This window comes from Ursus maritimus, unplaced genomic scaffold (assembly GCF_017311325.1).
Source record: "Ursus maritimus isolate PB19 unplaced genomic scaffold, ASM1731132v1 scaffold_14, whole genome shotgun sequence".
NCBI lineage: Eukaryota > Metazoa > Chordata > Mammalia > Carnivora > Ursidae > Ursus > Ursus maritimus.
The window spans coordinates 14,474,781-14,487,540 of record NW_024423786.1 but is presented as its reverse complement, the minus strand read 5'-3'; the positions used below and the strand labels follow the sequence as shown (position 1 = coordinate 14,487,540).

Genomic DNA, 12,760 nt, shown 5'->3' with positions numbered 1-12,760 from the left:
CACAAGTAATACTCAAATCTGTTATCTGGAGAAGAGACAAGTAATTGAACCATTCTAATATAGGAAAAACAAAATTTTAATATGTGAAATACTGTGTAGTTGCCATGAGGCAAAAAAGAAACATATGTTCATTTGGTTGTTGAGGAGAGACCACACATATTTTCCAGGAGGGAAAATGGCTCTTCGGAGAAGGTAGTGGTTGAGATAAGCAGAAGTTGGAAGAGAATCCTCAGAGAGAATGCCTAAGCCTAGTCAGGGAGAATTGAAAAGCATAGAGCATGTTAGGGGATTGGTGACTGTTTTTCCACTGTACCTTAAGCAACCCTACTTAGCAGGACAAACATTTCTTAAAATAGAATTTTTGGGGGGAAGGGCAAATCCCAAAAAAGCAAAAAAACAGAGCTTCCGGCCTTCAGCCAAGACAGGTGGACAGGGCCTTCCCACAATGCCTTATCTTTGCATTTAAAGGTGACTTCAGAGGGAATAGATATGTATTGTATGACTAAGTAATCAAAGTATCCAGCCTCTGATGTTTTGCAGAACCTAGTTTGAAGAGTACTCCCCCAGAATATGGACTTATGTGGAGAGAGGAGTAGAAAGCTAAAACTAGATAATTTGAAGTCCTGCTTTGGAAGGACTTGACTACTAGCTTGATGTATTTTATTTGATCCAGTTTGCAGTGGAGATCACAGAGGACTTGTGTGGAAAGGAGGAACGTGATCCAAAATTGCTCTTTAGACAAATTAATCTGGCAGTGGTATGTGGGTTGTCCTGGAAAATTGACAAAATGGCAGGATGTTCTTAGGCCAATGACAGGTGAGATGGGTACGGAAGCAAAAAAATCCCTTGAAATTCTAATCCAAAGGATTTGGATAACTGATTGGATATGCTTTCCCTCAGCAGTACCTTCCCCCAACATTCCTAGAGAGAATCTGAGATCAGGCAGAAGACGTTGTTTGAAGGAGACATACATATTAAGCTGAAACAGTTCTACCTCATTTTCTTCTGTTCACTTCCCACCCAAGGGAAAGTGGCATTCTCTATGGAATAGGTCATTGGACTTTGATAGCTCTAACTGTTATGCAGTTTTCACATTGTCTGAAATATTTTATACTTGACTGTCAAAGGTATCTATCTATGCTTCAAGGAATTAATATTTAACAAATGAGCAGTGGATGTTGTATTTGAGGTCTTCATAAAATACGGTGATACCTTTGATTTCTTTAAATGCCAAATTTTTAACAAATAGCTGAAAGAAATACCCTTTAATTCCAATGAGCAGTATTTTTATCTGCCCATCATAGTCCATTCAAGCTGCATCTCTCTGCTTTAGCCTTACCGGTTCGTCTGTGCTGAGTGGGCTGGACCGTTGCTGATCACAATCATACAAAGCTCTGATGTTGATTGTGTGTGGTTTCAGTATCACCCCCACCTTCATTCCATTAGCTCATGTTTATATTCTCCAGTACCATTTTCATGCTAACGAAAGCATGCAACTAAGTGTCAATTCCATTTCTTTGTGCTTTCTTCTGTATTCCAAAACAGGTCACAAGCTAAATTGCCTGCCCAGCAGTCTGGGCCTGGGTAAGAAGTAGGGATTGGTAGAGACTGTGGCAAAATGGAGACCACCTGCTCTCTCCTAAATGGGAAGCCGCTACTCAGTTCTGCCAGTTGTTTCCCTGAGGGAATGAGATTAATGTGTTTCAGTCTTTTAAAGCAGTGTTTCTTCAAGTGTGATCTCCAGACCAGCAGCAGCAGAAGCACCTGAGAACTTGTTTCAAATTCACATTCTTGATCCCCACCCCAACTTTCCCAATCAGAAAACTGGTATGGGACACAGCATTCTGTGTAACAAGGCGTTCTGGTGGTTCTGAGATCACTCAAGTTACGGAACCATTAGTGTCGTGGACTCTATGCTGTACCTCTCTAATTCCTCTTGAGAACTAATAACTGAGAGTTGTGTTTGAGTTGTAAGAAAATCCCAATATGGAGATGTTTATTTGATTTTTACTGTTTTTAAAGCATGCGAAACCATAAAAGACACACACGCTTATGCAAGCTAAATCCATGCTGTGTGCCATCACTTCCCAGCCTCTACTCAAGAGTCTGAAATTGCTAACAAAAAGGATGCTGTTCTGTTGAAAAAATATATGGATTCTTCGCTTAGTGTATGAAAGTTTGCTGACACAAGACCTAGACCATATTTCCCAAACTTTTTTTCTGATATATTTCAGAGAGCAAAGAAGAATCAGCATGTCCCCCTGGGAATCTGGGAGCGTATCCTGAAGCAATCAGCTACAAGTACATGATTTTGTTGAAGCCTTTCCTTATACATTTAAGATTTGTATGAGTTTCATATATATTCCACCCTACACTCTTATTTGGCTTATGATCAAGACAATGCATTAAATTCCCCTCAAGTTATATTCCTTAACTTTCACCTACAAAATTTTAAATAAAATCTACACCCTAGAAAAATGCCTCATCAACCCAATAAAATAGAGGCAAGAAAACAAGAAGTAACCCATAAAAGGGAAGAGATTGTAAGCTATACACAAGAGCAATATGCAGTCTGTATACTTGAGTAGAAAATGTCCCTTTTTCCATCTTACCTCCCATCCCTCCACTGCCACATCTGAGTGACCAAAGGGCATGAACTGAATAATCATTGAATACACTGAGTGAACAGTCAGGGGACTTATTTTTAGAAGTGCTTGCCACAAGTTTGCATGGGATTTAGCACTAGGGCTTTTCAATCCTTGCCTCACATGATCACCACTTCATTTCTCCTGAATCAGTTCCACAAAGATTGTAAAGAGTTTTGGCCTTACGTGCCAGCACCAATTGTTTGGAGGTAACTGCCTGAAGCACTGTATTGACAATGATCGTGAACCGAGGTGGGGCAGAGTCAATTATCTGTGTCAGCCACGGGTGTAGGAGTAGCAACTGGTGTTCCAACTGACAGATGCATGCCATCCCTGCTCCACCCAGCACAAATTACTCATGAAAAACGATTTCTGAGCTCCGGGAAGTCCTGCTTGATGCTGCAGACTTGTCTAAACCAAGTTCTCTGAACTACAAAGCATCTGTTTAAGGGGTCCTTTCAGCCATAGGCATGATTTCAGAACCTACATTGTAAAGGGCCATGGTCATCATTGTAAGTATTCAATACCCATTAGTCTGTCTCATATTTAATTGAGGTACATATCTGTCCTATTCCAGCCCTTTACCCTTTTCTGGTACCATTCTTACTTTCTCTGAAATTACTTACATTACTCAAATTTGTAACATCTCCCTTTCCTTAAGTTCATAGACAAAATACTTATAAATCTGTTTATAAGCAAAACAAAAACAAAGACACAGTCTTAAAAGTTGACATAAACATGTTTGATGTTCATTGTGACTGGGCAGGGCAAGTGTTCTTTTTATTATTCCTATTTTTCAGATGAGAAAACTAAGGAATAAAATAGAAATTACTTTCTAGCTGATAAGCACTAGAGCCAAGACTCAATCTACATATTTTGACAACAAGTCCAGGGATCTTGGAACTGGGTTATGCCTTCTTTCCCCTTGCCCAAGCAAACTACTCACAGGTTTTAATCCCTGTGTTCACTTCCATTGCTGAGCTGAGCTCAGTGATTTTGTGCAAGGTTGGTGTTTAGTAAATATTTGGCCAAGAAGTAAACCAGTGGATGTACTCATCTAACCCATTTTATCTATAGAATTACTTAAGATACATTTTTCACATTTATCTGCTTAGAATCATCTCAGTTTAAATTCAACTTCACAACACTGTACAATAAGTAGACTAGGTATTAATAAAACTATCTAAAAATAAGGAGACTCATGCTATTTAAATAATTTATCAAAGCAAAAATTGGCTACAACATAAGGACTAGAATCCAGATATCCTGACTGTTAATTCTACTATCTTTCCTCTACACAACAGAGCTTAATTCAAATAACTGTAGTGTAGTGTAGTGTAGTGTTTGTGTGTGTGTGTGTGTGTGTGTGTGTGTGTGAAGTTCTAGCTCTGGCTGGCTCAGTTGGTAGAAAGTGTAATTCTTGGTGTTGAGGTTGTGAGTTTGAGCCCCACATTGGGGGTGGAGATTACTTAGAAGTTTTTTTTAATTAAAAAAGTTCTAGTTCTGATTTTGTCAGTAACCACCTATGTGATTCTTAGCAAGTTGCTAGGTATCTTTGGACCCCACTTTCTTCATTTGTCAAATCAGAATGTTGGATTTAGTGTTGTACATAGAGAATTGTGGAATTTAATGCTGAAAGATACTTAGAGATCATCTAGTTGTACTCCCTCACTTACAGATGAGGAAATTTACAGATAAGGAAAACTGATCTTTTCTAACTCCAAAATAAATTCAGAGAGGAACATATGGGTTCCTAACAGAATCAGCTCTTCTGAATACTGTGACTACCCACTTACCAAATGTGTGATTATGATCCATGCATGTAGTTTCTCCAGATTTAAGTTTCCTGGTCTGTAAAATTGACAGGGTCATACTAAGGTTCCTTTCACATTTGAAACTTTGAGGATTAAGAAAGGCGTCTTTGAAAACTGACATTTGTCTACCCCTGGGACGGTACTCAGAATGTCATGAAGCATAACGTCGCACTAGAAAGAAATTAGCAGCAGGAACACGTTAAGAGCATCCATCCAAAGGACTCTGATCACAGGGTGAATTTGCTCAATGAATACTTAAATTCGAAAATTATTTGATTGATGTCTTATTTGAAAACTAATAACCCGGCATTCTTCACTCTTGGCCCAAAGATGTGGAAAAAAGAACCAAGTAAGGATGAAGTTTTATAGTTAATTACCTGTAGATTTGGATGCTACAAGTCAGAAAACCGTCACTAGGTCCTTCTTCCTTAACAAGTATCACTAGTCTCAGTATTTTTCTCAACCAAGCATCAGACGCTTCACAATCTATTAAATATTGTATTCCAAGTATCTGTTCACTGAGTTGTTACAAATTGCCAATGGGACAGGAACTGTCTGTCACTTCCAGAGCAATTAGTGTGTGAAAACTTATCAAAAGAAATCTGTCAAGTTTGAATAAGTATAAATATTGCATGGAAGTCCCTGAGGAAATCAAACTGAGTGGGATACATTTTTGCTCATTGCAGCACATGAGAATTTATTTTGTTTCATTTACTTGGCTCTATTTTTCAGAATGTTGGTAGCATTTCATGTAACCCAATGGATTAATCTTTTGCTCTGATAAAAATAGACATTAGTTCTTAGGGGAAAACTAGAGTATCTATGGAGTGATAGAATAGTACTAGCTCCTTTCTTTCAAATTTTAAGAACTCTTATTTGCTTCCTAAAGGGAGCACTGGAATGGGAGTATAGGTAGAAGGATTATTACATACAGATCTTCCTCAACTTAGGATGGGGTCACATCCGAATTAATCCCTCACCAGTAGACAGTGCATTTCGTACACCTAACCCGCCAGCCATCATCACTTAGCCTAGTCTACCTTAAATGTTCTCTAAACACTTACATTAGCCTACATTTGGGCAAAGTCATCTGACACAAAGCCTATTTTATCATAAAGTGTTCAATATCTCATGTAATTTATTGAATACTGTATTTAAAGCAAAAAAACAGAAAGGGTGTCTGAATACAGAATGGTTGTAAGCGTATCAATCGTGGACCCTCCTGATGGCGTGGCTGACGGGGAACTGTGGCTACTGCCACTGCCCAGCATCACAAGAGAGTGTAGGACGGCATCCCGCCAGCCCAGGAAAAGATCCAAATTCACATTTTGAAGTATAATTTCTCCTGAATGCATACTTTCATACCATCATAAAGTCAAAACATCAAAAGTTGGGACCATCTGTAGTCTACTTTGCCACTTTTTTGACTCTCCAACCTTATCCTTTGTAGGCTTCAGATTTTTCATATCTTTAAAATAAAGGACAAGTGATCTATTGGCTAATTTTTAGCTTTACTACTCATTTTACCTGCATTGATGTCTCCATTTTCATTACATTATATTTCTCGTGCTCCTTCCTAATTGTCCTGGACAAATAAAAATACAGTATTTACAGGTAGTGACATTTGCTATAAAGAAAAATAAATTGGTATCTTTTATAGAGATGTCCCCCTTTCACAGGACTCAGCATTTACTCAATATGACCTCACCAGTGTACCAGTCAAGACTTTTTGAATGACCTTTTCACTTTAGGACTCAACTGTATTTACAAAGGTCACATGTTCAACTGATATTAGTTACGGTCCTTAGCATAATCCATTTGAGACTGTTTTGGCAACTGGTTTGTTTCTTTTCCTACAGCATGGAAAATGGTTATACTGTTATTATTACATTTTGGGAAGCTTATTACAATTGTAATTCAGCATTTTGTTGCTTTCTGTTGTTTAGAGTCACTTAACAATCCCCCCCACACTAAAGCAATAGAGTTGATAATCTTTATATTATACTTAATGTTTCTAGAATGGAAGTCATTGCCATTAGTCCAGGGTTTCCCAACATAGGTTTTGTGACCTATTAAGACATGTTTTAGAAAAACGGTAGGTGTGTAGAGGGGATTGTGGGGAGGGGGAAGATTTTATGATGAAGTAAGTTTGTGTGCTTCAACATGCTCTAAAGAATTTGAGGAACCTTGGGATGTTAAAAATCTCTTGCAAGCCCTGAAAGGATAAATTTAAAAATCTGTTAAGCTTTGTTTAATCTAGGGCTTCTCAAAGTCATTTGATCATGTAACCCTTTTAAATTCGGGATAGGTGGGAGGGAGACAACTTCTATTAACAAAAAAATTAATATTCCAAGGACCACAGTTTAGGAAATGCTGCAGTATATGCTTAAGGTTGTTCTTATCTTCCTGCTAAAGCACTAAGTCACTTATGTCACAAAAGCAGTGAAATCAAAGTAATTAACTTATTTTTAAATAGCCATACAGCATGTTAACTGGGTATGATTTTTATTTTTAGTTTTAAAATGATCAACTTACGGGGCGCCTGGGTGGCACAGCGATTAAGCGTCTGCCTTCGGCTCAGGGTGTGATCCGGTCCTTATGGGATCGAGCCCCACATCAGGCTCCTCCGCTGAGAGCCTGCTTCTCCCTCTTCCACTCCCCCTGCTTGTGTTCCCTCTCTTGCTGGCTGTCTCTATCTCTGTCGAATAAATAAAAATAAAATCTTTAAAAAAAATGATCAACTTATAATGATTCAGATGTGCTTATGATTCAGAGTGCTTTCACATAAAAGAATCCTCACTACGGAGAATCTTAACCATAGGAAACAAACTGAGGGTTGCTGGAGGGGAGGTGGGTGGGGGATGGAGTAACTGGGTGATGGTCATAAGGAGGGCACATGGTGTAATGAGCACTGGGTGTTATATGCAACTGATGAATCACTGAACTCTACCTCTTTGAAACTAATAATACACTACATGTTAATTGAATTTAAATAAAATTAAATTTAAAAAAAAGAATCCTCACTACATACCTGTGTCACATTTATTATTATCCCCACTTAATGGGTTAAAAGTTTAAAGTGAGAGTGTTTAAATGGTTTCCCTTATGCAATACAGGTTTGAATGTTGGTCTTTTTTTTTTAATAGATTTCTAATAAATTAGAAAAATAATAAAGGAGATGTCTTTTTTTTTCTGATATCCATGGTCCATACAACTTTCTAGTTGCCTTGTCCCACAGGATTCAGAGAGGTTGCTATCACTGGCCACTAGCAACAATCTTGAAAAATATCTTTAGAAAAAGAAAACACAGTTTCGTGTATTTGATTACAACTCTCCTCGGAGGGTGTGGGTTGATTAATATTGTGCTGGTAAATTACTTTCTAACATCTACCTTGTGATTTTGGAGATGGCAATTTATACTTAAAACTCTCCTATAGCTAATTAGGGGACAGACAGTGTTCTCCTCATTGCTCATATGAGAAAATTGAGATGCCCAGAAATTACTTGGTTTGCCCAAAACTCACACACCATATTGAGTAAATAGTACACTGTACTGTGCTGTTTGCTCTGTTGTTTTTTAAAATCTCCTGTTTTTTTATGGAAAAACTCCCATACAAATTGAACTTCCCCACGACCTGTTATAGGGCCTTTCCTCCCCCGGATTTTAGTTTCTTGAGGAAGTGACTAGCTTGCTGGGAAACACTTGCTTATTTATACTGAGTATCCTCTTGACATCAGCATGGGGTTACTTATAATTACAGGCACATGTGTAAATAAAATGATTAACTATTCTCATATAAACATAATTATATCTCTCTAAAATAATACATGCGGAAATGTTATAATCCAGTGATAAAGGGAAAGCAATCTGCATGACCCCTCCTTTGTATGTAAACAGTGGATTATTAAGGCAGAATATGTTTCCTGTTGCATATCTGGTTATTGAGGTCAATTACACTTAGGAGTCATCTAAGTATTATACAACAAAAGTGCCTTTTACAACAATTAGTGTTCTCTATAAAAGGCTGATGTCTTTCTGCCATTTTCCAAGGACATTGCATACATTTGAACTTTTGCCCAGGGTTCTATTAAAGAGAGACCTGTAAGAATTCAGCTAACTGGTTCTGAAACCAGAGTCTTTTTTTGCATCAGGTTGCTCCCCCTCCCCACCAAAGTAACATTTGAAGATAAAATGGGGCACATTAATTAATCAGTGCCAGTGGCTAGTATATCACTTCTCCAGCTTTGGACAAATCTGGAGATCACACTTGAAAGAAAGGAATCATGGAATGCCTGGAGCTGAAGAAGTTTGATTTCCTTGGAGCACAACAGTTCACTGCAGCAAATCTAATTTAAGCTCGCTGTCATTTAGGATTCTTCTCTGAAATTGAAAGCATGGGGTCACATGCTCATTCACAAAGCCTTTACCTAATTCTTCAGAAAAATTAGAACTTTGAAACATACGTTTTAAGGTATGGCTGCCTATCGCACTTGTCCCACTGGCACTCTGGGATGAATAAGTATTTGCAAAACAGTTGTTCTTGGACTGCTATTTCATACTCAACTCCCTTATGAATTTGATAAATTTTTCAGCCAATATTTTTAAATACACATTTACATTTGGGATCAACCAACCAGTCAGTCAGTGTGCGTTAGGAAGAATTTGCTGCAGTATTAAACCACCATCTCACAAATAATGAAAAAATAGTTCAACCTCACAAGTAGGAAAAGAGTAAGAATTAGCATTGATAGTGAGAGGCTTTGGGAGAAGAATAAATTGAGATTCAGGAATTATTCTGTCCCTAAGTAGGACTAAGAGTTTGGATTAGTTACTTTGTTGCTCTGTGCCTAAGTTTCTCAGTTAATGGAAAACTGTAAAATGCATTGAAAACCACAAAGTGCTATGCAAGTATGTGGTGCTATGATGCACTATAATGATTATTATCTATAAAATGAAAGAAGTGATCTAAATAGTTTTTAGGGTGGCTTCCAGCCTTACCATATCAAAATTATCGACTCTCTGGGTCTGTAATTTGAGCATTAGCTCAGCAAGTATTGCATAGTGCTTGGCCCATGCCTAAACTATAAATGGTTATTCCCTTGACTTAAAGAGGTTGGACTTCTTTTAATCAACTATCAGAGTACCTTTTAGTTCTCTTGAAATAAAAATCTTAATGACTGACAGTACGAGTACTGGTAAAATGCTTAAGGGATTATGATTACTTCCTATTTATATTTAATAGCAGGCTGAAAAAGGACCATTGGGCAACAGTATGAATTTCTAACTTTACCATTTCTATCATGAATACAGTAGTGTTCCAATGCCAGAAGGCATATTTGTAATGATGATTCTTTTGCTTTCAGAGCTGAGCTATGCTTGGATCTTCAATGAATACCCTTCCTATCAGGATAATCGCCGCTTCGTTTCTCAAGAGACTGGGAATCTATATATTGCCAAAGTAGAAAAGTCTGATGTTGGGAATTATACCTGCGTGGTTACAAATACAGTAACAAACCACAAGGTCCTGGGGCCACCCACACCACTAATACTGAGGAATGATGGTGAGTTTCCTAAGGGATTTTGTTAGTTCTGTCTTTTGCGGTCCCCTGTTGCATATGGAAAATTATTACATTATTGGCACACAAACCCTGATTGTCTCAATTAAATTTAAGAAAAGTTTAATGCTTTTTACATTTGGTACCTATATTTTCTCCGTTTGTGTAAGTAATAAAACCATGACTCCATTTTGGAAAACTAATTAGAAGTTTAATTGCTAAGCTCAACAAGAATAGAATGTAGATTTAGGTAAGTATAAATAACAAATGAATCTATTTCTTGTTCTTTTTCACTTAAAATGTGTATACAGGCAGAATGGAGTGGAAGGTTGAACAACTAGTTCATTAATCAATTCTATGTAATTTAGTATTCAGTGTCCAGAAAGAAGTTTTAAATTATCCAAATAACTTCTGGGTTAATGATACTAATGACATAGTTCACACCACAGTGAAATACAGGAATATCAACGCTTATTTGAGAAATAAGTTTTAACTTCCAATAATTTTGTAAAAATATTTCAAGAAAATATATGAATTTCACCTTTATTATCTGGATGAATAACATAACAGTGTATGGTAATTCACCATGTGCTTTTCAAAGACAATCCTACTGAATTGTATCCCAAACTCTAGTACCACTATGCCTGTTCTCCACTCTGATTATTTATATGTATTCTGTTTCCTCTTCTTGAAATGCTTTTTCTTCCCTGAGTCTCATCCTTTCATTTGACTGACTTACACTGGCCCTTTTTTTTCCTTCGAGTATATCACTTTCTCCAGGAGGTCATCTCCGCCTGACCCCTCTCCACTATGCTGCATAGCTGCCTTCTCTATAAACTCCAATGAAGCCTCTTACTATACCCCCAAGAACTCTTCATTCTGTATCACAGTTACCAGTATGTTTCCCTGTCTCCCTAACTATAAACTTGCTGTTTAGAAGCACGTGCAGTGCCTTGATCACTCGTGTACCTCCAGCACCTAATGCAATAGCTAGGACATAGATGCTTCTTAGTAAATATTTATTGAGCAAAAGAAAACAAAGGCATAATTAAGTCTTTCCAAAATGGCTGATACAATGATTTAAGCAGCCATGGTTTACATGTTTAAACTTCTTTTCTTTCTAAGTTCCTTTCCCATCAAGTACACATTGAAACCTTCCATTATGAACAGGAATTACTAGACTCATTACACAGGTGAGGAAACTGTCAGACAAGAACATTAATAACAAGCATTTACTGGGAGCTTACTGTTTCCTGGGTGCTCAGAATTTCACCAGAATTATTTCAGTCAAACCTCAAGCAATTATATGAAGAATATCCTCTTTTATTTTTTATAGATGAATGAACTGGGGCTCAGACATGTTAAGTAACAAATCCCAAAGCCACACAGCTACCTAAAAACTAATGGCTCCAAGATTCATCCTCGGCTCCCATGTCTTATCGATTCCAGAGCCTAAATGCCTCACTCACTACATTTCATTTCATTACACTATGCCACTTCTTACCTGAATTTATACAAGAAAAACTTGGCAAATTGGCAAATTCAAGCCTGGAACTCAGATTTCTCTCCAAATATATTCCTCTTCCCCTCTGTACTGAAGGGACTTTGTACCCAATTGGGGCTGTGAATCTAAACCTCCGAACAGGATACTTGCAGACAAACCAGCTCTGCAAAGAGGGTCTGGGCATCCATACAACATACATCATGCTATGGAATTTTTTAACAAATAGTGTAGATTTCAACCATCCATTTATTTATTCTTGCATTCACATGTACTTATTTAGACAGACACTACTGTGGGGCTAGTGAACAAGAACAAAGGGGCCTATCTCATTGTACTTATATTCTCCAGAACACTGGTAAAACAAACATAAACAAAAACAAAACCCCAATTATTTTAGCTCGTAGTAAATAAACCAGTATGATAAAACAGAGGCTCCGTGGATGCAAATGTCTGCTTTAGGCAGGATTGTCATGGAAGGCCTTTCTGAGGAGGTGACCTATGAGCTGAAACCTGAATGATGAGAGGTCAACCCTGTGATGATCGAGGGAGGAGCAGTGCAGGCTTAATTAGCGTCACATGCAAAGTCCCCGCGGCCTTGGGGGAAAGAAAGAAACAAACACTTGGCATGTTCAGGAAGAAAAGAGAATGTGAGCATGGTTGGAGCACAGTGAGCAGGGTGAAGGGTGTTTTGAGTTGAGGTTGGAAAGGAATCAACAGCCAGATCATGTAAACCATAGAGAAGAGACTAGATTTTATCTCAAGTGCAATGAGAAGCCATTAGAGGATTTTATTCAAGAGAGTGATGTGTGTTTTTTAAAAGTGTGTTAGCTTCTGTGTAGAAATGGACTTTGAACGAGTGAGAGTGGACACTGGATGTCCAACTGAGAGACTATTTCAATAATTCAATTGGGAAACGATGGCAGCTTAAACTAGGGAGTAGCAGTGGGTAATAGAGAAGTGGATGGATTGAGGATACAGTCTGCAGGTAAAGTTGCCAGGACTTGCTGAGGCACTGGATGTGGGAGGTGTTGGAAGAGAATGTCAAGGATGACACATAGGTTTCTGGTGTCACAACTGGGTTTATGGGAATGCCATTTACTGAAATGGTCTTACTGAGCAGATTTATAAGGAAAAATCCAAAGTATTATTTTAGTCATTATTTGTAAAGCCAAAAGCATGACTTCTCTCTTGGCAACAGAAAGAATTATTTGTTTTGTGCTTCTTGTCCCTTCTCTCTATCA

The 12,760-nt window shown here is 37.9% G+C and overlaps 1 protein-coding gene across 1 annotated transcript in view; it reads left to right on the top strand.

The window, feature by feature from the left end:
- CNTN4 (contactin 4) overlaps positions 1-12,760 on the top strand; it is a 297,038-nt gene that overhangs the window by 112,690 nt on the left and 171,588 nt on the right. The window contains exon 5 of the mRNA XM_040628130.1: positions 9,824-10,021. Coding sequence (XP_040484064.1) covers positions 9,824-10,021 — 198 coding nt within the window. The remainder of the gene's footprint in view (positions 1-9,823; positions 10,022-12,760) is intronic.